At 45.5% G+C, this 25,242-nt stretch overlaps 1 protein-coding gene and 1 long non-coding RNA gene across 2 annotated transcripts in view; both read left to right on the top strand.

The window, feature by feature from the left end:
• tcn2 (transcobalamin II) overlaps positions 1-14,807 on the top strand; it is a 31,153-nt gene extending 16,346 nt beyond the window's left edge. Inside the window, exons 7-10 of the mRNA XM_059988429.1 lie at positions 2,058-2,229; positions 4,109-4,304; positions 5,785-5,906; positions 13,600-14,807. Of these exons, the coding sequence (XP_059844412.1) occupies positions 2,058-2,229; positions 4,109-4,304; positions 5,785-5,906; positions 13,600-13,661 (552 nt within the window). The 3' untranslated portion in view covers positions 13,662-14,807. The remainder of the gene's footprint in view (positions 1-2,057; positions 2,230-4,108; positions 4,305-5,784; positions 5,907-13,599) is intronic.
• A 2,795-nt stretch (positions 14,808-17,602) lies between these two features.
• On the top strand, positions 17,603-24,952 carry LOC132404276 (uncharacterized). Its single transcript, XR_009515483.1, has 2 exons — positions 17,603-17,653; positions 24,212-24,952. It is a non-coding gene; the product is annotated as an uncharacterized LOC132404276 (long non-coding RNA).
• Positions 24,953-25,242: the final 290 nt, after the last annotated feature.

Here is a 25,242-nt window from a genome sequence, read left to right as displayed (position 1 = left end):
TCCCTCAGAGGAAGGAGGGGTGCCCTTAGTAAAGTGAACAAATACTATCTATAGAGGGCTTGGTGGGGTAGATGTGGGGAGCTGCTTCCCCTGGTTGAGGAGTTTAGAGCTGGGGGTCTAAAATTTAAGAGGAGATTTTCTTGCTTGGAGAATGGTGAATTGTTGGCATTCTCCAATGCAGAGAGCTGTGGGAGTTTAGTCATCTACAGCATTTAAAACTGCAATCAATAGATTTTGTGATTTAAGGGATGAAAGGCAGGAAAATGGTGTTGAAGACATAGAACAGAGAATAAGACAGCACAGCATGGCTGTGCTGGTCCTTCGGCCCAGGATGCTCTGCCAGCCTTTTAAAATCAATCCAACCCTTCCCTCCTACATAGTCCATAACCTTCTCCTTCATCCATAAGCATCTTTTAGATGTCCCTAATGCATCAGCACCACCTCTGCCAGTGTGTTCCAAGCACTCGCCACTCTCTCAATGTAAAAAAAAAGCCTACCTCTGACATGCTGTGATGTTTCTGAAACACAGGACAGGCTGAAGAGCCTGAAGATCTACTCAGAGGTCTTTTATAACCTTGTGTTCCTTCTCAAACTCAACAAGCTTCTCTTTGGGCAACACCCACAGAATGCTGGTGGAACGCAGCAGGCCAGGCAGCATCTATAGGGAGAAGCACTGTCGACGTTTCGGGCCGAGATCCTTCATCCTGACTTCTTCCAGTGCTCCTTCCTATAGACACTGCCTGGCCTGCTGTGTTCCACCAGCATTTTGTGTGTGTTGCTTGAATTTCCAGCATCTGCAGATTTCCTTGTGTAAGCTTTGGCATCATCTGTGAGGTCTGCCCAGCTCTACCTCCCCTCCAGCTCTCTCAGCCCTTCCATCATCCCTGTGGTGTCGGCATGTTCCCCTCACGTTGGCTTGCTTGGGCTGCATAAGCACAGAGAAGGTCAAAGCTGTCAGCTTATTCCTGGCACAGCCTTTCCACTCTAGCCATTGCCTCCACCTTTTCCCAGGACAACCGAGGCCACAGCTCACCTTACTGTCACCACCATCTCATTCATAATCCTGCCTGCTTTAACCACTTATCACTGAAACCTCGACCCCAAGACCTTACAAACTCACATACGGCCCAGACATTCTCTGGCTTTTGAATTTCCTTTCTGTAGCAATATACAATCTGCTGGAGGAACTCTCTGGTTGAGGGAAGGGGAAGATTGAACCCCTGTGTCAGGACCTCATATGGGAAGAGTGGACAAGTGGGACGATGGACTCTATGAAACAGCAGGGACATGCTGAATCTAGTGGCTTCCCTTGGGCACCACGACCAGGGTCGAGGTGTTTTGCCATTGCTTCCTCATTCTTGGCCTCAGGGCCCTTGGAAATGATAATAGTCACACTGGGCATTTCCAAAGAGGTTACAAACGGGAAGGAGGCCATTTGGTTCATCAAGTCTGATGCTGGCTCAATGCAAGATCAATAGAGTTGGCGGTGGCTGTGTCACTTGGTATGTCTGTAGAAAGGTTGATTGACAGTTCCCTCCCTAGACCGATGTGTCCCACAACCTGGGCTCATCCTCTCACCTTTCATCCTGTGACAGTGAACAAGTTCAAAGCGTGTAGGTTATAGTCCGTTGTCTACGGTTAACCTGATGATGTTTGCCGGGATTTGATGGTGTCAGAATCAGAATTAGGTTTATTATTTATTTAGAAATAAGCTCAGTAACAGGCCCAATGAGTCTGCGTCGCCCACGTACGTCCATGTGATCAATTAACCCTCTAACTGTGTGTCTTTGGACTGCGGGAGGAAACCGAGGCAGCAGGAGGAAACCCACCCAGTCACAGGGAGAGCGTGCAAACTCCTCACGGACAGCAGCAGAATTGAACGCGGGTTGCAGGCGCTGTAATAGTGTTCCACTGACTGTTATGTTACCATGCCACCCATGTCTTGAACTTTAAAGTTCATTATCACAGAGTTTGTCACAGAGCACAGCAGCACTACAATGCAAGATGTAAAAGTAATTGCAATGTATCACTGAGCTCTGACGATCTGTCGTTACCAGGCTCTCTTAGCCACTGGAGACAAGGAACAATGGTTGAAAGGAAGAAGTTATCTACTGCAACAAGCCAAACAAGGAGCCTTTCAGAATCCAATGGCCCTGTCTCAGCTGCTACCTGTTCTCTACCAGAAAACCTACCTAGATGTTGGCCAAATGGACTGCCACAACGAGACTGGTAAGGGCTCTCCATTGCTACAGTAGTGATGATGGATATGAGTGATTGGTTGCCCAGCAAATAGTGGCAGTCAGCAGATCCACTAGATATCTCCAAGTGTGTGCAACATGTTAATAATGTAGGAGATAAGAGCAGGAGTCACCAATCTGCCATTTAGTGCAATAGTGACTAAACTTCCTCTTGGTGCTGTTTCCCTGCACTGTCCCATATTCCCTTGACTCCCTTACTGCCCAGAAATCCCTGTTTTGGATGAAAATGGCTGAACTTCCACAGTTCTGTAGAGAATTCCAAACACTTGCCACCCCCGAGTGAAGAAATTACTGCATGTTTCACTTCAACTGTCCCTGTCCCTGGATTTCTCAGTAAGGAAACACATCTTCCCTCCTTCTGGCTTTTGAACCTTTTAGGAAATTTCTATGTCCCAATGATATCTCCCTCAGACCCTTAAGCTCTATAGAATGAGGCCCTGCTCTGCCTTCCTCCGCACAGTAAACCTTCAGTGATTGTTCACAGCTCTCTGCCTGCCTTTTTTAGCTAAGGAGTCCAAAATTGTGGGCCCAACTCCAGATTTTACTAGGGCCAGTATAACTGCAATAAAGACATCTTTGCTCTTGAATCTCTCATGGTAAATGCTATCATGTCCCTCTAATTTGCCCTCATTATCACTTAATGTATCTACAAGTTGGCCTTGAGTTACTTGTGTTCAAACGTACCTGGGTCTCTTTGATCAATGAACAAAGAACTTCTCTCCATCTCTCAACTTCTCACAATGCTGTGCACCAAAATTGAAGACCTCATATCTTTCCACGTTCTATCCCATAAGACCATAATACATAGGAACATAATTATCGAGACCCTTCTGCAATTTAATATTGGCAGATTCTTTTCCATCCCTATTCTCTCACATTTTCCCCGCAACCCTTGTCTCCCTTACCAATCAAGAACCTATCAACTTCTGCCTTAAATATACACAATAATTTGGCCTCCTCTTTTTAATCTGGCCAGGTGTTTAAATCGGCCAAATATTGCTTTGATTTTCGCTCTTGTGCTTGGGCCCTGCTGCTTCGATCTGCTTCAACAATGGCCACAGCGGCTGTATCGGTGTTCTTGACAGCCCGGTTCCCTGAATCCTTCAGGATGCCGTAAAAATGTCAGTCCATAGAAACGGTTCAAAGGCACAACTTGCAAAGGGAAATTCCAGGTGGTGGATTGTGGTGATCATAGTCCAGAAAAAGTGTGTTTAATAGAACAGTCAGTGCTTTTGTTTGCTGCCTGTGAAGTGTTGCCATGTCTTGTCAATGCCATCTTTACCAGAAGTATATGATAAATAATTATATTAGAATACAGGCAAGCATGGGAAAATTAAACTACATGAAAAGTAGTAATTCTACACCCTAATCTAACAATACGGGTAGTGAAGAGATGGGCCCCTAGACCCATCTTTGCAATGCCTCATTAGTTGCTGTCCACCAACCTGAGAACACTCTGTTTCATTAACATGGACAGGCCCTTCAAACCGCGATGTTGTGCTGGCTACTCTAAGAATCATCTCACTCACTTTCCGAAGTGTATCAGCGAACACTTTTCCAGCTTGAACTCTATCTGCGACTTCTCCGCAATATTGACAATATTGTACTGAAGGTTACAACAGGCCTCCACCCTATCCACAATTCCATCAGCAAATTTACTAACCCATCCTTTCACTTCCTCATCCAAATCATTTACAAAATGTTTATTCCATGCTACGCTTCCAAAAAACCGATAAGCACAATGCTCCCTCTGTAGGGATCGGCCTTCCTCAAAACTGCCCAAAGGTTCTGTACAAAGCATGTTCCACTTCTAGACGGGAAACCAAGAAACTTTATTCTTCTGTTGACAGGAGACCTGAGGAGCAATGATCTGGAAGCGCTCGGCACTGCCGATGAACCTGAACCGAGCCCACCGCCAGGAGTGGTCTATCTCAGTGTGAAAGATAAGAGCCTGCAGACGATTTACAGGGCCACGGTGCCGCTGCACAGCGGGATGTCCCTCCTTGAAGTCCTGCGTGAAGCTAAACGAAATGACACCAATTTCAAGTAAGGCTGTGGTTTCCTACGTGTGACTGCAGGTTACGGTGGCACCTTCTCTCCTGCAGGTTACGGTGGCACCTTCTCCCCTCCCGGGCATGGGTGGCACCTTCTCCCCTGCAGGTTACGGTGGCACCTTCTCCCCTGCAGGTTACGGTGGCACCTTCTCTCCTGCCGGGCATGGGTGGCACCTTCTCCCCTCCCGGGCATGGGTGGCACCTTCTCCCCTGCAGGTTACGGTGGCACCTTCTCCCCTCCCGGGCATGGGTGGCACCTTCTCCCCTGCAGGTTACGGTGGCACCTTCTCTCCTGCCGGGCATGGGTGGCACCTTCTCCCCTGCAGGTTACAGGTGGCACCTTCTCTCCTGCCGGGCATGGGTGGCACCTTCTCCCCTGCAGGTTACGGTGGCACCTTCTCCCCTCCCGGGCATGGGTGGCACCTTCTCCCCTGCAGGTTACGGTGGCACCTTCTCCCCTGCAGGTTACGGGTGGCACCTTCTCCCCGGCAGGTTACGGTGGCACCTTCTCCCCTGCAGGTTACGGTGGCACCTTCTCCCCTCCCGGGCATGGGTGGCACCTTCTCCCCTGCAGGTTACGGGTGGCACCTTCTCCCCTGCAGGTTACGGGTGGCACCTTCTCCCCTGCAGGTTACGATGGCACCTTCTCTCCTGCAGGGCTCATGTGGCACCTTCTCCCCTGAAGTCTGAATGCTTCCCTGAGTTCTCAGAACTTGTGGCAGCAGCGCAGTGCAATAAATAAAATATACTTTAAGTTATAATAAGAAATATATAAACAATTACATAAGTCATGATTTAAGGGTAAAGTTACGGAGTCTCCCAGCATGGAACGAGGCCCATTGGCACACTGAATCCACACTGACCAGCATAACACCCATTTATATCATTCTCCCCAAGCTCAGTGAGTTGTCCCCATGTTCCCATAACTTCCTCCAGATTCCACCATTCACCTACACACTGAGGACGGGTTCACCTACCAGCACATGTCTTTGGGATGTCCTCTGCAAATGGGGAAGAAGTGTGTGTGTGTGTGTGTGTGTGTGTGTGTGTGTGTGTGTGTGTGTGTGTGTGTGTGTGTGTGTGTGTGTGTGTGTGTGTACGTGTGTGTGTGTGTGTGTGTGTGTGTACGTGTGTGTGTGTGTGTGTGTGTGTGTGTGAGTGTGAGTGTGTGTGTGTGTGAGTGTGAGTGTGTGTGAGTGTGTGTGTGTGTGAGTGTGAGTGTGTGAGTGTGTGTGTGTGTGTGTGTGTGTGTGTGAGTGTGTGTGTGTGTGTGTGTGTGTGTTGAGGCATTTGTTTTGTTGCTTGTGTCGGTGGACGTGCTGTTGTTGCCGGAATGTTTGGTGACGCCTGTGGACTGCTCCCAGCACAGCCTTACGTTAAGTTGTTAACCCAAATGACGCATTTCACTGTATTTTGATGTGCATCTGATAAGTAAATCTCAATCTGTTCTGTTTCCCTCCTCTTTGCTCCAGTTTTGAGACCGTGCCAACCCTGTGGGGACCTTTCCTGACCTCAGTGAACCACATAGCAGGACAGGATAGCACAAGGACCTACTGGACTCTGCTTTCGGAAACACACACACCACTGATTCAAGGTGAGAGGTCATTGGGTGGTGAAGGCACTGAGCTATGTGGTTAGTTAGGCTGGGGAGCCGAACAGAACAAATCAAATCAAGTTTAATTATTAAAGCCATACACGATACACCCTATCCTCGTTATATGTGGGGATACATTCCTCGCAGTCGATGCATAATGTGAAATCGCATAATGTGAATAAATTATTTAAATGGAGAAAATAGGGATGCGTTCCAGAGGTTCCAGATGTGCTTTATATGTAATTTATTCACATTTTCATACTAATACGACACAAAAGCAGTACCACAAGGCACATTCGTATTATATTTCATCAATTTAAGGTAATATTCAATGTAATAAATCATAGAAAGTTAACATACTATGGATTACAGTACTCACCAACAGTGGCAGGTGTGTTCGCTCTGGGAGATGAGTGGTTGTTGTGGCGTCGGGATCATATCGAGCACGGCAAGGGGTGAAGGAAGACTCACAGAACTCCCGGCAGCAGGAGATGACACCGGTTTGAAGAAAGTGGTGAGGGTTGTTTGCTTGGCAGGATTTTGTTTTTCCAGCATGAATTTCCTCGTAGGGAAGAAGGGTTGACGGCAGGGAATGACGGAAATGCTGACTCCATTCTAAACTTGAGTCCATGTCCATCGCCATTTGTACCAAGTGTTCCAACTTCCTCCATTCCCTCAACGTTGGTAAACTTCCGGGATTTTCAAAATCATCTGTTGCTTGCAGCATCTGGGAGATAGTTCGCCATAAAAAAGAAATGAATATGGATCACACCCTGGTTGAGTGGCTGAATCGGCGATGTTGTGTTCGGTGGCAGGAAACGTTCTGTTATATTACGGTGAATGTTGTCCAAATGTTTCGGATGGGCTGGTGCATTCTCAAGCAACAAAAGATCTTTGAAGGCAAGATTCTGTTCCCGGTATTAGCGTCCCAGGGCTGTGTTACCTTCACCTGATGCCGCGCTGTTTATAATTTCCAACTTTTTTTCAAGTGTTAAAGCTGTTCTCTGCCGCTTGACTGATGGCCCAGGATGTGACATCGGACGCTTAGGAGGCATCGTTAAATATTTCAAGCACAAAATCACTGTGCCGTAGGTAAAACCAATAAGAGTTGCCAAAACCAATGCGAGATTGGCGGGAGTGAGATTGTGAGGCACGCGCACCTGACTTGTATTGGTGGGAAGACGGGTGCTTCTCATCCCAACAGTGAGACTGTGAGGCGTGCGCATGTGACTTGTATTGGCGGGAAGGCGGGTGCTCCTCACATAACTGTGAATCCGCAGTCTGAATACGCGTGTAATGAGGATAGGGTGTACAGTCAAACAAGACAGTGTTTCCCTGGGGCATAGTTCAAAATAGCAAGAGAGAAAAAAAGCACATTGTTATGCAAGAAAGCAGAAATTTTGTCCAAGTCCCTGACAGACGTGCAAATTGATGGCAATCTAGCCTGTCATTCTATTGATCAAACACTGGAGGGCAGCACTGACAGGAGAGACCAGCTCTCAGCCAAGCACAGACTCCACGCTACACCGCCTCCAGCGTCTTCTCATCTGGACTGCAGCAGCAGGCAAGCCCGCAGCTTGAGGCCTAGTCCTTGCTACAGCCAAAGCCACGCTGCTGCCTCGTCATTTGTCTCTCTCCACCAAACAGGGGAAACAGGCTGCAGCATCTCACATTACCAATGTCCAACAGGATCTTGTGATTGTAAGAGAAACATCAAAGACAGTCACTCATGGTTACACTGCACGCTGCCTTCATGCACCAGCTCCGATGCCTTCAAGTAGCTGGCAGCAACAGGGTCCGCACTCAGGTCACTCCTCCCAACCTTCTTCCAGCTGTCCGCCGGCTCCCCCTTCAACCCAAGCATCAGCTTCTCCTTCTCCTTCTCCCTGCTGAGCGCCAGCATCTCCTTGAGATGAATTTTTCAGGCATTTACAAGAAAATAAAGAAGTACAATAGAATTTATGAAAATGAATGTAAGTGAAGACTAAGAGTAGAACTAGAGGTCATGGTTGAAGGTAAAAGATGAAATATTTCAGGAGAATCAGGTGGGGTTCTTTACTCGGTGTTGTAAATGTGGAATTAGCTGCCGGTGGAAGTAGTGAGCGCGGGTTCAATTGTAACATTGAAGGGAAGTTCGGAAAGGGGCAAGGATCGGTAGGGTTTGGTGAGAAATAATCTGGGTTCAGGTAGGCTGGACTAGACTGAAGATCAATCTGGAAGATCAATCAATCAAGGCCCAATCATTGAGGGTGTTTAAGGAAGGGATTGATAGGTATCTAATTAGTCAGGGTATCAAGGGATATGGGGAAAAAGCCAGAAATTGGAACTAGGTGGGAGAATAGTTTTGCTCATGGTGGAGTGGTGGAACAGGCTCGATGGGCCAAATGGCCTACTTCTGCTCCTTTGTCTGGTGATCAGGTCAGTATGGACTGGATGGGCCAAAGGGCCTGTTTCTGTGTTGTAGTACTCTATAACCCTGGTTTGATTCTGATCTCTGACGCTCTCTGTGTGGAATGTGCATGTTCTGCCTGGGTGGGGTTGGGCTCCAGTTCCCCCCACAACATCCTAAAGACATGTGCAGCTGGGTGGGTTGATTGCCCACAGTAAATTGTCACTTGTGTGTAGGTGAGTGGGGAGAGAGGATAGGTTAGGATGAAATAAAGGGGAAGTGGGATTGTTGAGTGCTGGCGTGTCTCAGTGGACTGAATGACCCTTCTGTGTTCCAACAAAATATGAGAACTTTCATTTACATGTCATATCCCAGATAACCTGACTGAATTTTTAAAAATCTGTTCCTTTGCAGTTGCAGATTCCTGCCCAGCACCTGTATCTCTCTGAAGGACAGAGTTCCTGCAGATTCCTGCCTAGCACTTGTGTCTCTCTGAGGCACAGTTCCTCTTTTCCTTTGCCTCTTGTGTGTAAACTGGACAATTGCAGGAGTAGATCCTGCACTTCCCACCTTCACCGCCAGAGGGAGTGGTTCCCCAGCAGAGCAATTTTAAGCACTACAAATTCCCTTGCTAAAGGAGATTTATAAACTTTACACTTTTAAGCCCCAGCGAACTTGCTCTTCCATGGGAGCAGCAGAGACCAAGAGAGGTGTAGGTGGAAAACAGACACTGTGTGAAGTGGGTTCCAGGTGCATACTGATTCCTACATAGTACAGATGTATAAATCCAAATTAGGGCACCTCTGTCCTCTTTACCCTCTATATTGCTAATTGCATTGATTTTCAAAGTTCAAAGTACATTTGTTATCAAAGTGTGTATACACTGTACAACCTTGAGATCCGTCTCCTGACAGGCAGCCATGAAACAAAGAAACTCCAAAAAAAGACTGTAGAACACCTATTGTGCAGTGAGGAAAAAGACATGTCATGCCCATCAAACACCCGATACGCAGAGAAGAAAACGCAGGCAAATAGAGTTCTGAGCTGAAGTCAGCAAAAGAGCCCAGTAAACACAAGGAAATCTGCAGATGCTGGAATTTCAAACAACAACACACACAAAATGCTGGTGGAACACAGCAGGCCAGGCAGCATCTATAGGGAGAAGCGCTGTCGACGTTTCGGGCTGAGACCCTTCACCAAAAGAGCCCAGTAGTTCAGCGCAGAGCATTGTGGAGCAGCGGTCTGAACCGGCCCAGCCCTTGCCTCGGGCCCCGATACTCTGACCTTTTCAATCTGGCCCCGCACCTAAATCGACAACCATATATCAGGTACAATTGCCTTGATATGCTCTGGTGCCTGGACGTCGCCCCCTTGATTCGGCCTGTAACTGACCTTTCCGATTTGGCATTTAAGTCCCCAGCCGAACATCGAGTTCAGTCAAATCGAAATGCTCTGGTGCCTGGACCTTGCCGCCCCAATTCAGCCTTCAGCACGGCGTTAAATCGATTGAACCTCGGGCCGTCCTCGCCTCAGTTCTGCCACATCAAATTGCCTTCGAGTCCAAAGGGAAGTTACAGACCTTCACCTGCAATGATCATTTGCCAGAAAAATCATGATTAGCAAAGTAATTAGTTGTTTTCCTTGTTTTGCTGTCCTGGCTCTGACCTGCCCCCGTCCGAACTTGCAGCCCCTCCACTCATTCAGAACTCGGCCTAATATTGTAGTCAGAACTCCCAACAAGGAGGTGCAGTTGGGGTCTGGCAAAGTGACCTGCATTTTGCAGAGAGCAAACGGCAGCCCTCGGATACCTCCTCCCGGTACGTGACTCTGATGTGGTCACAGACCTCGTTTCCTCCTGAAATCCTGCCTCTACAGCTTCCGGCCTTGAAGTACCCCAACTCTGTTACACTCTCTTCAACCCCTGTAACCAGCATGCACAGACGTGTACGTGTGTCTCTGTGCAGATGTGACCTATGCCCTGACATTACACATGTAAAGGCGTCTGCCAATATTATGCAAATACAACTATGGAACCATGTGTATGCAGAGTTATAAACATTGGAAAAGAGTTGAACCTCTTGAAGGTTGTCACTACCCTGGTAACCTGTTTTCCAATAGGAGGGGTCTCATTGAAACTTAGCAGATACTGAAAGGCCCAGATAGAGTGGATGTTTCCTGTGGAATCAGAATAGGTTTATTATCACTGGCATGTGCCGTGAAATTTGTTAACTTAGCAGCAGCAGCAGTACAATGCAATGTATAATTAAATCCATTACACTGAGTATATATGTATATTAAATAGTTAGATTTAAAATAGAGCAAAGCAGAAATGATGTATTTTGAAAAAGTGAGGTAGTATCCAAGGATTCAATATCCATTTAGGAATCGGATGGCAGAGGGGAAGAAGCTGTTCCTGAATCGGTGAGTGTGTGCCTTCAGTCTTCTGTACCTCCTACCTGACGGTAACACTGAGAAAAAAGCATGACCTGGGTTTAGGGGGTCCTTAATAACAGGCGTCAGCTTTCTGAGGCACCGCTCTTTGAAGCTGTCTTGGATACTATGGAGGCTAGTACCCAAGATGGGGATGACTAATTTTACAACTACCTGTAGCTTCTTTCGGTGCCCCCCCCCACCCATACTAGACAGTGATGCAGCCTGTCAGAATGCTCTCCATGGTACATCTGTAGAAGCTTTCCATTGTCTTAGGTGACAAACCAAATCTCTTCAACCTTCTAATGAAATTGAGCCACGTTCTTGCTGCATCGATATGTGGGACCAGGATAGATCCTCAGAGATTTTGACACCCAGGGACTTGAAGTTGCTCACTCTCTCCACTTCTGATCTCTCTATGAGGATTGGTTTGTGTTCCTTCATCTTACCCTTCCTGAAGTCCACAATCAGCTCTTTTGTCTTACTGACGTTGAGTGGAAGGTTATTACTGGAACAACACTCATCTAGTTGTTATATCTCTCTCCTGTACACCCTTTCATCTCCATCTCAGATTCCACCAACAACAGTTGTATCACCAGCTATGCCTATCCATACCGTCATGGGTATATAGAGCAGTGGGCTAAGCACACATCCCTGAGGTGCTCCAGTGTTGATCGTCAGTGAGGAGGAGATATTATCACCAACCCGCACTAATTGCGTTTTACCAGTTAGAAAGTTGAGGATCCAATTGCAGAGAGAGATACAGAGGCCCAGGTTCTGCAACTTCTCAATCAGGATTGTGAGAACGATGGTATGAAATGCTGAGCTATAGTTGATGAACAGCATCCTGATGTAGGTGTTTGTGTTGTCCAGGTGGTCTAAAGCCGTGTGGAGAGCCATGGAGATTGTGTCTGCCACTGACCTATTGTGGCGATAGGCAAATTGCAATGGGTCTAGGTCCTTGCTGAGGCAGGAGTTCAGTCTCTTGGACCAACCTCTTGGAGCATTTCATCACTGTGTTACTGGACGATAGTCATTAGGGCACATTATACTACACTGTTGCCTTTTTGAAACAGATGGGAACTTCTGACTATAGCAGTGAGAGGTTGAAAATGTCCTTGAATACTCCCGCTTGTTGGTTGGCACAGGTTTTCAGAGCCTTACCCAGTACTCCATTGGGACCTTCAGCCTTGTGTGGATTCACCTTTCTGAAAGACAGCCTAACATCGGCCTCTGAGACAGAGATGACAGGGTCACCAGGTGCAGCAGGGATCTCAGCTGTAGTTATATTCTCCCATTCAAAGCGGGCACCCTTCTATAGAGAGAGTCCAGGACCAGAGGGCCCAGCCCCAGATTACAAGGATGTCCTTTAAAACAGAGATGAGAAGGAATTTTATTTAGCAAGATTATGGGGAATCTGTGGAATGTGTTGATTATATTTTAAGCTGAATTTGAAAGGTAGGTTCTTGATGAGTAAGGGTGTCAAGGGTTATGGAGAGAAAGCAGGAGAATGAGTTTGAGAGGGATAATAAATCAGCCATGATTGAAATGTGGAGCAGCCTCAATGGGCCAAGTGGCCTAATTCTGCTCCTGTGTCTTATGGTTTATCCTAAGCTCCCTTAGAATTTAATAATGGTTCCCTGGTCTTGCGTTCCCAGTCGGCAGCTGGGTTGAAAATCGATGGCAGTTTGCAAACTCAGCCCAGTGGTTTTACTGGTCGCAGTTCAGCCTGATGGCCTGCAGTACGCGCGCCTTCCTGCAGGGGTCGCTGTTGAGCAGCGGGCCCTCAGCTGGTCCCTGCCCGTTCTGAGTGCAGAGAGCCGGGGTGCTCGGAGCTGCCGGCCCCGCAACTGGCATGAAACTCCGGCGCACTGACCTTCCCCAAGTGAGCTGTTCCGGAAAGAAATCATTGCTTCTGCATTATGACTAAAGACTGATACAGCACGGAGTAGGCACTGACCCCCACTTGCACTATACATCACATCCACAGGCTGTCCCGACCGACTTACAGTCAAAGTCGAGTTTGCTGTCCTATGTCCAAGTATAAAAAAATCGTACTTGCAGCAACATCACTGGCACGTGGCAATAGAGGAGCAGCATTCACAAGGAAAACATAAATGGGATATGTTATGCACCGGTTTTACAAGAACACAATCAGGGTTTTTAAAAAGCAGCCCATGTCTGTGCAAAATGATCGCAGTGTAATTACACTGTGGTGATTAGGGTCGTGCTACTCAGTTCAGGAAGCGAATGGGTGAAGAAGGCATTCTAACATAAAATGCAGCAACCAGTACACACCAAGCCGAACAGCAACGTGAGATTCCTGTTCTCTGTGATACTGGTTGCAGACAATGGACCTGCCTTTTTCAAAATGGTGCCCTGGGAGGTGTGTTGGAAAGGTTACTCCTTTGACCAGGTGATTTTTTTCCTTCTGAACTGCATGAACTTGCATTAAGTGCTCAGAGGATGGACTTAACGCTCAGTATTTGTAGTGGTGAAGCGGAAAGCCAGCAAGGAACACTAGTACTGGTCACGCACCGAAGACAACGTGTACTGCATTACTCTGCACAGTGCAAATAACTGGTGCTTGTTGCAAGCAAGTAACTTCCAAATGCAGAACTGCTTCACAATTAAGATTAGCTTTATTTGTCACATCGAAACATCAAAACATACAGTTTCATGCATTGTTTGACCAATGACCAACATAGTCTGAGATATTCTGGGGGGGGGGGCAGTCCGCAAGCCAACGTAGGACGTTCAGAACCTACTAACCCTCATCCATCTCTGAAATGTGGGAGGAAACCGTAGCACATGGGGGAAATCCACATGGTCAAGGGGAGAATGTACTTTTCTCACGTTGTGTTCTCCCTGCAGGAATCCAGGATTATCACCCCCATCAAGGCGAACACATCCTCCTGCAGCCCAGCAGCTTCTAGCCAGCTCAGCCATCCGCAGCTCCCGTCTTCCAATCGGTTGATCATTAATGAGTTAATTCAGAGCCCTGAAAAGCAGGCTAATCATTAAGGGGCACATGCAGAACGCTGGAGGCATTCAGCAGGTCAGGGAGCGTCTGTGGCAAGAAACAAACAATAAGGAATTAATAAGGGATTTTTAAAGCCTAAAACCGTCATTCCTGGGCTGTCACAGCCTAACCGAAGGGCAAATGGACGAAGAGGCAGATACTCGCCTTATCATTGCCAGTAAAATCCCAGACACTGAGTACACTTCTCTTCTGTTGCCCACTTCCTTTCCTTTGGCCATTACTGAGCCCGTTAATGCATCTGGAGCGGTCTGTGATTCACCAGCCCACAGTCTGTCCAATGGCCACTCAAACCAATCTTACCACGCTTGATTATTCCCGCTGCTGTCTGGGAATTTACCGGGATGTGGTTCCCTTCATCCTTTGCACCAAGCCGAGACAGGAGGTCTCCTTGCCAATCGGTGTGATGTACAGGAGTACCTGGTTACCGATCCAGCATATGCCCTTTGGCCTTTAGCTCTGTGCCATCTCTAATACTCCCACTGCCTCTGCTGTCTGCAGCCCAGGGTGCAGGATGGAACTCGAGGCTGTATTTCCACACAGCGTTAAGGGAGCTAATTGGCCAGTAAGTCCATTCCGGCTCTCTGCACTCCCATGAAATTTCCCTATAACTTACTTCCATTAACTCTCCCACAACTCTACCCTTCACCTGTTCCCAGGGAGAATTTGCAAATTGCACACAAACAGCAGCAGAGGTGGGGATTGAACCTGGGTTGCTGGAGCCCAGGGGCAGCAGCTCCGCCTACTGTGTCCTTGCTCTGGCCTGCAGACAGAACAACCAAGTTTATAACCACTTCCTCACTTCCACACAGCATCCATATTTACATATTGATTCTCCTTCAGTGATTTTTCTTCAATAACCTGCTTTTGGTTAATATTAGCAAATGTATAAATAAAAAGAACTGTTGAGCCATGAGCATTATGTTGAATAGCATACTGGCAAAGAAGGTAGGGAAATTGATTTAACTGAGGGCTTGATGCTTTAACTGTTATTGATAAATATTGTCATCACGTTTTTGTAATATTAAATACTAAAGTGTTATGAATGACTACCTTTTTTTGCCATGTTCCTGTGACTATATCTCTGCTCTTATTTCATCTCCATGATTTATAAAATCTACAGGCCTTTGGCCCACAATGCTGTGCTGACATCTTCACTTCCCCTGCATCTACACCACGTTAATCTCCAAATCAGTATGGTGGTCAGTGAAGGTGCCTGGTCTCCAAAGCTGCCCTTAACTGGTCCAGGTCTCTGGCTGATGAGGTACACTTTCAATAATCTGTATTATGGTTGTGCAATGTAGCCCCAAGCTGGTAGAAGATGAAATAAATGAACATAGACTTCTTTTCCATCCAGCAATCCAAGACCTAATCCTATTGCTCCCCCCCCCCGACCATAAATTTTTTAACGTGTTTCCTCCAATGCCTCTTACTTTCTGCATCCCCCAGGTATGACCAAAGTCCCAACACTGACCCCTGAGGCACACTCCTCATTACAGGCCTCCTGTTGGAGAACTGACCTTCAACCATCACCCTCTGCTTCCTACTATCAAGGCAATTCTGAATCCCATGAACCCTGACCTTTCAGATCAGCCTTCCACGCAAGGCCTTATTGAACTCCATATTAAACAACATACACTGTCCTACATTCACCTGTCCCCGAAAAACCTCAAAAAGACTCATCATTGTGACCTCCCACACACAAAACCATGATGTCACATAAACTCTCAATGAGGCCATTACTATCCAGGTGATGGCAGATCGTGCCCCTCAGCATTACCTCCAGTAAACTCTCTATAACCGAACTTGGGTTCAAAGGCCTTTCGTTCCTTGGTCTGCCCTTGCTACCCTTTTAGAACAATGGCACAGTGTTAGCCACCCTCCTGTCTTCTGGAACTTCAACAGTGCTAATGATGGAGAAATTATCTCTACAAGGACCTCCACAATTTAATCCATGGCCTCCCATAATGTGCAGGACTGTATCTGGTCAGGCTCTGGGGTTTCCCGTACCTATTTACTTCTTTCTTTGTAATCTGCATAAGATCCAAGACGTTACTATTTATTGTCCTCATTTCTTTGGCATCAAAGATAAATAGGCATTAAATATATCAGCCATCTCCTGCAGCTCTATACATAGGCAGCCACGATGGTCTTTAAGGGGAGTTGGTCTTTCTCAAGTCACCCGTCTAATGTTAATATGACTGAAGAACCTCATGAGAATTTCTTTTACCCGGCCTGCTAAATTCATCTCCAACTCTCCTTTTGCCCTCCTGATTTCCCTTTTAAGCCTGGCCTTAAACTCTTTATATTTGTCAAGGGATTCATTTGTACCCAGCTGTCTAATGTGATGCTTGTTTTCTTTTTCCTTGACAAAGTCATGGTGTCTCTGAACAGCCAGGTTTCCCTGAACTTGGTATGTCTACCCTTCTTCCTAACAGTGATGTGACCCTTTTAAAAGCCTCCCACTTGCCTTTAAATAGAGTCACTCAGTCGATGCCAGCTAGGTTCTGCCTGATGCCCTCAAAGTTGCCCCTGCTCCAGTTCAGGACTTCAAACTGTGGACCTGTTCTATCTTTTCCCATAACTATTTAAAATCTAATAGGACTGTGGTCACCAGACCCAATGTGCTGCCCAATTGCTACTTGGGTAATTTGGCCCACGTCATTCTCCACATATTGCGTAAGGAAACTGTCTTTGATGCCCGGTACAGACTGTGCCCCATCCAGACCCTTTGCATTCTGGGTGGCCCAGGAAAATTGAAATCTCCCTCAAGCACTACCCTACTATTCTCTCAAGTACGTGCACTTCCTCAACACATCTGCTCTTCAGCTTTTGCTTGTGGAGGGGGTGTCTATAATACAACCCTATAAAAGTGACCATTCCCTTCTTATTTCTAACTTCTACCCAAATTGTCTTGTTAGATGAACCTTCAAGCATATCCCCTCTAAGCTCAGCAATAATGTCCTCCATATCTAAATGGTAACTCCCCTCCACTCTTACCTGTCCCTCTATCGTACCTGAAGCATCAGGGACACTGAGCTGCCAGTCTCCTCTCAGCCACTTTTCTGTGATGGCCACAATATCCCAGTTCCGAGAAGCAATCCACACACTCGGTTCACTCTGTTCAGATTTGAACTGGAACCAGTTTCAAGCCATGGCCCTATCCAGGCTGGGAACTCTCCAGATATGACCGATGTTCCAGGGATTTCACATGAGCTCCAGGTCAGGGATCCATCTTGGCCCCTGTGCTCCCCTTTAATGTTTCTGTCCCGGGCACGAGGCAGCCTCCTGACTTTTAAACAGGCAGCAAGCTAGACAACACTTGCTGAGGACCCTGGTGACCTGTGAGCTGAGAACTAAGCACTTGGTGAGTTTGGAAAATGCTTGGAATGTTTTTGTTTAATGATTAATATATTTTTCTTAACTGAATTTAAATGGTTATACTTAAACCTTCATTACACATCACATTGCAATTACTATTTTACAGTCATTTTAAGAATACGTAACAAAATTAAAATGAAGAAGCACAATTGTCAATGGGGTTGTATTGAGCAACAAACACAAAATTCTGGAGCAACACAGCAGATCAGGCAGCATCTATGGAGGGGAATAAACAGTTGACGTTTCAGGCCGAGACACTTAATCAGGACTGGAAAGGAAGGAGGCAGAAGCCAGATTAAGAAGGTGAGGGGGAGGGTGGAGTACAAGCTGACAGGTGATAGGTGAGACCAAGTAAGAAGGAAGGTGAGTGGGTGGGGGAGATAGGGGGAGGATGTAAGAAACTGGGAGGTGATAGGTGGAAAGGAATCCAATAGGAGAGGAGAATGGATGAAGGGGAAGAGGAGCAGATCCAGATCCAGTGACAGGAACACCATGAGGGCGGAGAAGGTGAAGAGGAGGGCTTAGAGGGTAAAATGGAAAAAGCGAGAACGGGTGGGAGTGACAGGAACACCATGAGGGCGGAGAAGGTGAAGAGGAGGGCTTAGAGGGTAAAATGGAAAAAGCGAGAACGGGTGGGAGTGACAGGAACACCATGAGGGCGGAGAAGGTGAAGAGGAGGGCTTAGAGGGTAAAATGGAAAAAGCGAGAACGGGTGGGAGTGACAGGAACACCATGAGGGCGGAGAAGGTGAAGAGGAGGGCTTAGAGGGTAAAATGGAAAAAGCGAGAACGGGTGGGAGTGACAGGAACACCATGAGGGCGGAGAAGGTGAAGAGGAGGGCTTAGAGGGTAAAATGGAAAAAGCGAGAACGGGTGAGAGTGATTCGTGGAAGTCAGAGAGATCGACCTTCGTGACATCAGGTTGGAGGCTACCCAGAAGAACGTGAGGTGATGCTCCTCCAGTCTGTATTTGGCCTCATCATGGCAGTAGAGGAAGCGTAGATAGACATGTTAAAATGAGCATGGGAAGTTGAAACGGGTGGCCACTGTGAGATCCTGGTTGTTGTGATGGTTAGAGTGAAGCTGGGAGATCCTGGTGATTGTAAAGACACGTTTCCTGCCACTATCACTGAGTCTGCAGAATGAAGAGGATCGTTAATAAGATTTTGCTTGTGGGTTGTGAAATCAAAGGGAAACCTGATGCTCTGCATTTTCTTCAGTTTTGTGATGTCCCTTTGATAGGGTGTTGTGTATAACAAAAACTTTAATCTTAAAAAAAGTTCAAAATACATTTATTATCAGAATATGTATACTATATACAACCTTGATATTCATCTCCTTACAGGCAGCCACAAAACAAGAAACCCAATAGAACCCAGTTTAAAAAAAGACCATCCAACACCTAATGTGCAGGGAAAAAATAAATTATGCAAACAATAAAAGTAAGCAAATAACATTGCAAACTAAAGCCACAAAGCCAGTCATCACTAAGCTGATCCAGGAGCCAGTTACTTGCAGGGCATAGCAGCTGCCAGAAGCCAGAGACCGAAACCTTTCCTCCAGCTGAACCTGGGCTACCCCTTTTCTGGATAGGAGTCCTGTGGTGCCTTCTTTCATTTCCAGACGTGGGTTGTGCCACACAGGCCATTTGTGTTAATTCACTCCCCATACCTCAGCTCGCTGCCTCTTGTTACGGTTACAATACATCACAAGAACCAGACAGCCTCCCCTTTGCAGCCCCTGTCTACAGTTGTCACTGGCTCAGGAAAGCAGCCAGCGAAATCAAGGCCCTCGCATTTCAGGTATTCTCTCCTCCCTCTCCTATCGAGCAGAAAAAGCTGAAAACACATCCTGCCAACCTCAAGGACAGCTTCTACCGTGCTCTTGGATGACCTGTACATTAAAAAAGAGAACTTGACCTCACAATCTAGCTCAGCATGTCTATTATCTAGCTGCACTTTCCTTTAACCGTAACTGTAATACTATGTTCTGCATCCTGTTATCGCTCCTCCCTTGCAGTAACTCAACCTACTTGTGCTTTGAAGTGATCTGCATGGATCTGCCTTGGTACAAGTGACAATAATAAACCAATTTACCATTTCCAATTCCAACAACAGATCCATTCATTCCTCCAAGTATGAGCCCTCTTGCTCAACTTCCCTTCACCTCAGCATTGACAGCGCGACCTTCACCAAGCCCGGCCCCAAACTCCTGAAATTCATTAACCATCACCACCTTTAGGATCAACTCAGTGATAGATCACTTGGTCATCTGCCCCTACTGATCTTGCTATGTGACTGGGTGCCAGATGTTATTTCCTGGGATATGCCCTAAACAGCTCTAGCAAACCTACCTACAAGGATATTGGTCCCCCTTGAGATCAGGTGTAACCCATCGTTCCTGTAAACGATATACCTTCCCCAGAAGAGATCCCAATGGTTCAGAAATCTGAAATCCTGCACCTTGTACTAGCATCAGCCACGCACTCATCTGCCAAATCAACCTTACACTGGTACCAGAGATTGTAATCCAGAGATTACCATCCTTGAGGCTCTGTTTTGTAGCTTTTTACTAGCTCTCTACACTCCCTCCTCAGGGCCTCATCCCTCTTCCCATCTATGGATGTCATTGGTTCCAATATGTTAAATGGCTGTTCATCCTCTCGTTTTGAGGCTTGATGCCAGGTATTTTCCTGAAAAATGCCTCTGTTAATTTTTGGTGTGGCTGATGAATTGTGGTGAGGGATAGTTATGATCCTATGCTGGATTTTCTCCAGTTTGACTCACTCTGTATAATATGAGTCTGTCTGAGGGACAAGTCTCATCAATGTTCAAGGCACAGGTGGATCCAATGAGACAGGAATCTGCTTGAAGCTCAGCGAGATAGTTCTCTGAGGTCAGAGACTCTGAACGGCTTCCTTAAAATCACATGATCTATGTACCTGATGATTCTAAAGTTGAAAGCATAGCAGCCTGGACATCACTCTTGTGAGGAGTAGACATTGGTCAGGTTGTAGATTGGTGAGACCATAGGTTGTTGTAAAAGGGACATCTCTAAACCCATAACAGTTCAGGTGCCTTGTCATTCAGCGTGGTGACCCATACTACAATAACACTACCTCATTATCGTTTGTTTGCACCATTTATTTACTTTAGCAACTTACTGTGTCTATAAAAAGTATTCCCCCCCCCCCCAGAAGTTTTACAACAGTGAATCACAGTAAATTTAATTTGGCTTTTTTGACATTGATCAGCAGAAAAAGACTCTTTTCTGTCAAAGTGAAAACAAATTTCTACAAATTGGTCTAAATTTCTTACAATTATTAATCTCAATACAATTAATTGCATAATTACTCACCCCCTTCAAGTCAGTATTTAGTAGATGCACCTTTGGCAGCAAATACAGACTTGAGTCTGTGTGGATAGGTCTCTATCAGCTTTGCCCATCTTGACACTGCAATTTTTCCCCATTCTTCTTTACAAAACTGCACAAGCTCTGTCAGATTGCATGGGGATTGTGAGTCCAGCCACAAATTCTCAAGTGGATTGAGGTCTGGACTCTGACTTGGCCACTCCGGGACATTAACTTTGTTGCTTTTAAGCCATTCCTGCGTAGCTTTGGTTTTATGCTGGGGGTCATTGTCCTGTTGCAGAACAAATCTTCTCCCAAATTGCAGTTCTCTTCAGAAAACCTGATTGCTTCAGGTTTTCCTCCAGGATTTCCCTGTATTTTGCTGCATTCATTTTACCCTCTACCTTCACAGGCCTTCCAGGGCCTGCTGCAGTGTGATGCAACCGCAACCATGCTTCACGGTAGGGGTGGTGTGTTTTTGATGATGTGTGGTGTTTGACTCATGCTGAACATAGCATTTAGTCATATGGCCATAAAATTTTGGTTTCATCAGATCATAAAACCTTCTTCCAGCTGACTTCAGAGTCTCCCACATGCTTTCTGGCAAACTCTAGCTGAGATTTCGTGTAAGGCTTTTTTTCAACAGTGGCTTTCTCTTTGCCACTCTTCCATAAAACTGTGACTGGTGAAACACCCAGGCAACAGTTGTTGTATGTGCTATCTCTCCCATCTCAGCCACTGAAGCTTGTAACTCTTCCAGAGTTATCTAGGTCTCTTGTGACCTCCCTCCCTAGCCCCTTTCTTGCACGGTCACTCAGGTTTTGGGGACGGCCTGCTCTTGTGCAGCTGTGCCGTATTCTTTCCATTGCTTGATGATTGACTTAACTGTATTCCAAGGGATATTCAGTGACTTGGAAATTTTCTTGTATCCTTCTCCTGACTTGTGCTTTTCAATAACCTTTTTGTGGAGTTGCCAGGAGTGTTCTTTTGTCTTCATGGTGTAGTTTTTTACAGGATACTGACTCACCAGCAGCTGGACCTTCCAGATACAGGTGTTTTCTTTAATTAATTTTTTTATGTTTCTACAATGCAACAACAAAAGTAAAAAAAAAGAGGTTTAAACAGTGCAAAACAAGCGTATCAAATGTACAGTTCGTAACAGTTAAGGAAAAGCACCTGTAGTAGAATCGTATAAAGTTAGTTACCACCCCACCCTCCCACTACCCAACTCCAAGCCAGCCTTACGATATATAGAAAAGTTAATCAGAACTTTTATCACCACAGAGCTGTATTTATAAAAAGAAGGTATATTGTCTCCTACCTGAGCTATAATATGTTTACACATCAAAAACAAACCGTAAATCTTAACTGCAAAAAGCTGGAAGGGACTTAAATGCGAAATAAAAAAAGGACGGATGAACCCTTAATCTAAACGGGAATTATGAAAATATTCAAGAAAAGGTTCCCACACCTTTTGGAACTTTATGTCCGAATTAAGAAGTGAATAATGAATCTTTTCAAGGTCTAAGCAGGATTTAATGTCTCTCAGCATGAGTGGGTGAGACAACATCTCTCGAACTAAGAAGGACTGCACATCTGGCCAAAAGAGAGGCAAAAGACAATGTACGACGTGTATTTTTTACTACATTCAATTGATATACCTTGACTGCACATGGTGATCTCCATTTAATTAATTATGTGGCTTCTAAAACTAATTGGCTGCACCAGAGATGATTTAGTGTGTCATATTAAAGGGGTGAATACTTATGCAATCAATTATTTTGTGTTTTATATTTGTAATTAATTTAGATCATTTTGTAGAGATTTATTTTCACTTTTCTGTTGATCAGTGTCAAAAAAGCCAAATTAAATCCACTGTGATTCAATGTTGTAAAACAATAAAACATGAAAACTTCCAAGGGAGTGGGGTGGTGGATACTTTTTATAGGCACTGTACATTTTCATGTTTTGCCCTGCACTGCCTCTGCAGAGCAAAGGGCAGGACTACAAATATCTCAAGGACAGCTTCTGTCCCACTGTTATATGACTTCTGAATGGTTTCCTAGAACTGAAAGATGGACACTTGACCTCACAATCCACCTTATTATGATCTTGCTCTGTATATCTTAGCTGTACTTCATTTCCTCTGTAGCTATTACACTTTATTCTACACCTTGTTGATTTACCAAACCTCAAAGCACTGTGTAATGCATTGATCTCTACTAACAGTATGTGAGGCAGGCTTTTCACACACAGCAATTATAATCCAATTATCATTTCATGACAGACGTCAGTGATAACAAGAGCCCATGACATCACAGAAAGATACACACATTGATAGAACATTGGCTGATTGGCAGGGGACCGAATAGGAGTAATGGGACCTTTTTCTGCTTGACTACTAGTGACTAGTGATGTTCCATAGGGGTCTGTGTTGGGACTGATTCTTTTTATGTTATATGTCAATGATTTGGATGACTACTTCATGGCTTTGTGTCTAAGTTTACAGACGATATGAAGACAAGTAGAGGGGCAAGTAGTTTTGAGGAAGTAGGCAGAAGGACTTAGACCAATTAGGAGAATGGGCAAAGAAGTGGCAGATGGAGTACAGTGTTGGGAAATACATGGTTATGCACATTGGCAGACGATAAAAGCGTAGACTAATTCTAAAGCGTAGAAAAAAATCCAAAAAGCTAAGGTTCAAAGAGACTTGGGTGTCCTCATAGAGGATTCCCTGAAGGCTAATTTGCAGGATGAGTTGGTGGTGAGGAAGTGAGGAATGCAAGTGTGATGTTAGCATTCATTTTGAAAGAACTAGAATATAAATGCAAGGATGTAATGTTGAGGACTGGTGAGGACTCACTTGGAGTACCCTTATCTATCTAAGAAAGGATGTGCTGAAACGGGAGAGGTTTCAGAGTAGGTTTATAAAAATGATTCCAGGATTGAAAGGCTTGTTAAGTGAAGAGTGTCTGATGGCTCCAGGCCTGTATTCACTGGAATTCAGAGGAATGGGGGTGACCTCATTGAAACCTATCAAATGTTAAAAGGCCTCAATTGAGTGGATTTGGAGAGGTTGTTTCCTTTGGTGAGGAGTCTAAGACTAGAGACACAGCCTCAAAATAGAGGAGAGTCCTTTTAGAATGGAGATGAGGAGGAATTTCTTTACCAGGGAGTGGTGAATCTGTAGAATTTGTTGCACAGGTGGCTATGGAGGCCAAGGCATTGGGTATATTTAAGGCAGAGGCTGATTGATTCTTGATTAGTCAGGGCATAAGGGAATACAGGGAGAAGGCAGGAGATTGGGGTTGAGAGGATCAGCCATGATGAAATGGTGGAGCAGACTTCATGGGCCAAATGGCCTAATTCTCCAATATCTGATGGTCTTATTCTGACCTTTGCTTATAACCCCTTCTGGGTTTTAGTCCGGTAAGTTTCTTCAGAACTGCTTCCATCATGTTTCCATCTTTCACTGGTGATAACACAATGATCCATAGTTCTGGGTTCTCCCACAAGAGGAATCATCCACATCCATCTTGTCAGTACATTCCAGAGTCTTTCAGGGTCCATTTTCTTTCTTTGAAACTCCAGCAAGTATAAGCTTAGTCTGTCTAACATTTCCTCAGAAGATGATCTTGGATGATGGATCAGGAAACTGGAGAATGTGTTTGCATCGATCTGGCATGTCATCTAAAACTTTGATAAACTTCCATAGATGCACAGTGGAGCGTCTCCTAACTGGACAAGGGAACGGCAATGCCCAGAGATGGAAATGTTGTGGATACAGCCCAGTTCATCACAGGAAAAGCCATCCTCAGCATTGGGCACATCTACATGCACTGCTGTAACCGGAAAGCGAGGACTGCCACCTCCCAGGCCAAGCTCTCTTCTCACTTCTAGCATCGGGCAGGAGGCACAGGAGCCTTAGGCCCCACACTACCAGGTTTAGGAACAGTTATTACCCCTCAACCATCAGAGTCCTGAACCAGTGGGATAATTTCACTCGCCATAACTCTGACTGATTCCACAACATACAGGCTCCCTGTCAAGGATGCTACAACTCATGTTCTCAGTGTTACTTATTTTTTATTTGCACAATTCATCTTCTTTTGCACTTTGATTTTTTTCAAACTCGTTTATATATAATTTCTCATAAAATATTTTGTATTTCTTTATTTTCATCTGAATGCCTGCAAGAAAATGAATGTCAAGGGACTATATGGTGACAGATACGTACTTCAATAATAAATTTACCTTGACTTTGATCCTTTACTTTAATAGCATTAATAGATCTTGCTCATCTCAGAGGGCAAGCTATGTTGGTGCCAGAATGTGTGGTAACACTTGCCTGCTGCCCTTAGCACACCCTTAGGTGTGTTGGTTGTTAATGCCAGTGAGTCATTTCATTGTATATTTCCATGTACATTTCATAAATAAACTTGATTTTTAAATCTTGGATCTTGAAAATGTCCAGCATTCCCAAAGAAAAATGAACACCAAGCCATGTTAGGAGATATTAGACCGAAAGCTTGATTCACGAGATAGTTCTAAGCAGCATGTTGAAAGACAAAAGAAAGGAAAGGCTATGTAGATTATTCGCTCTGTGCCTATCTGCATTGTGCTGAGGATGCACCAGAATTGGAAGAGGACCAATTTGTTTCACTTTGCAGAAGGTGCACTCTGCTCTATGCCATACACTCCTGTGCTTTGGTCCCATATCTAAGAAAGGATGTGCTGGCATTGGAG

The sequence above is a fragment of the Hypanus sabinus genome, chromosome 13, assembly GCF_030144855.1.
Source record: "Hypanus sabinus isolate sHypSab1 chromosome 13, sHypSab1.hap1, whole genome shotgun sequence".
NCBI lineage: Eukaryota > Metazoa > Chordata > Chondrichthyes > Myliobatiformes > Dasyatidae > Hypanus > Hypanus sabinus.
Note: the sequence above shows the minus strand (reverse complement) of the source record. Positions and strands in the feature narration are given on the sequence as shown.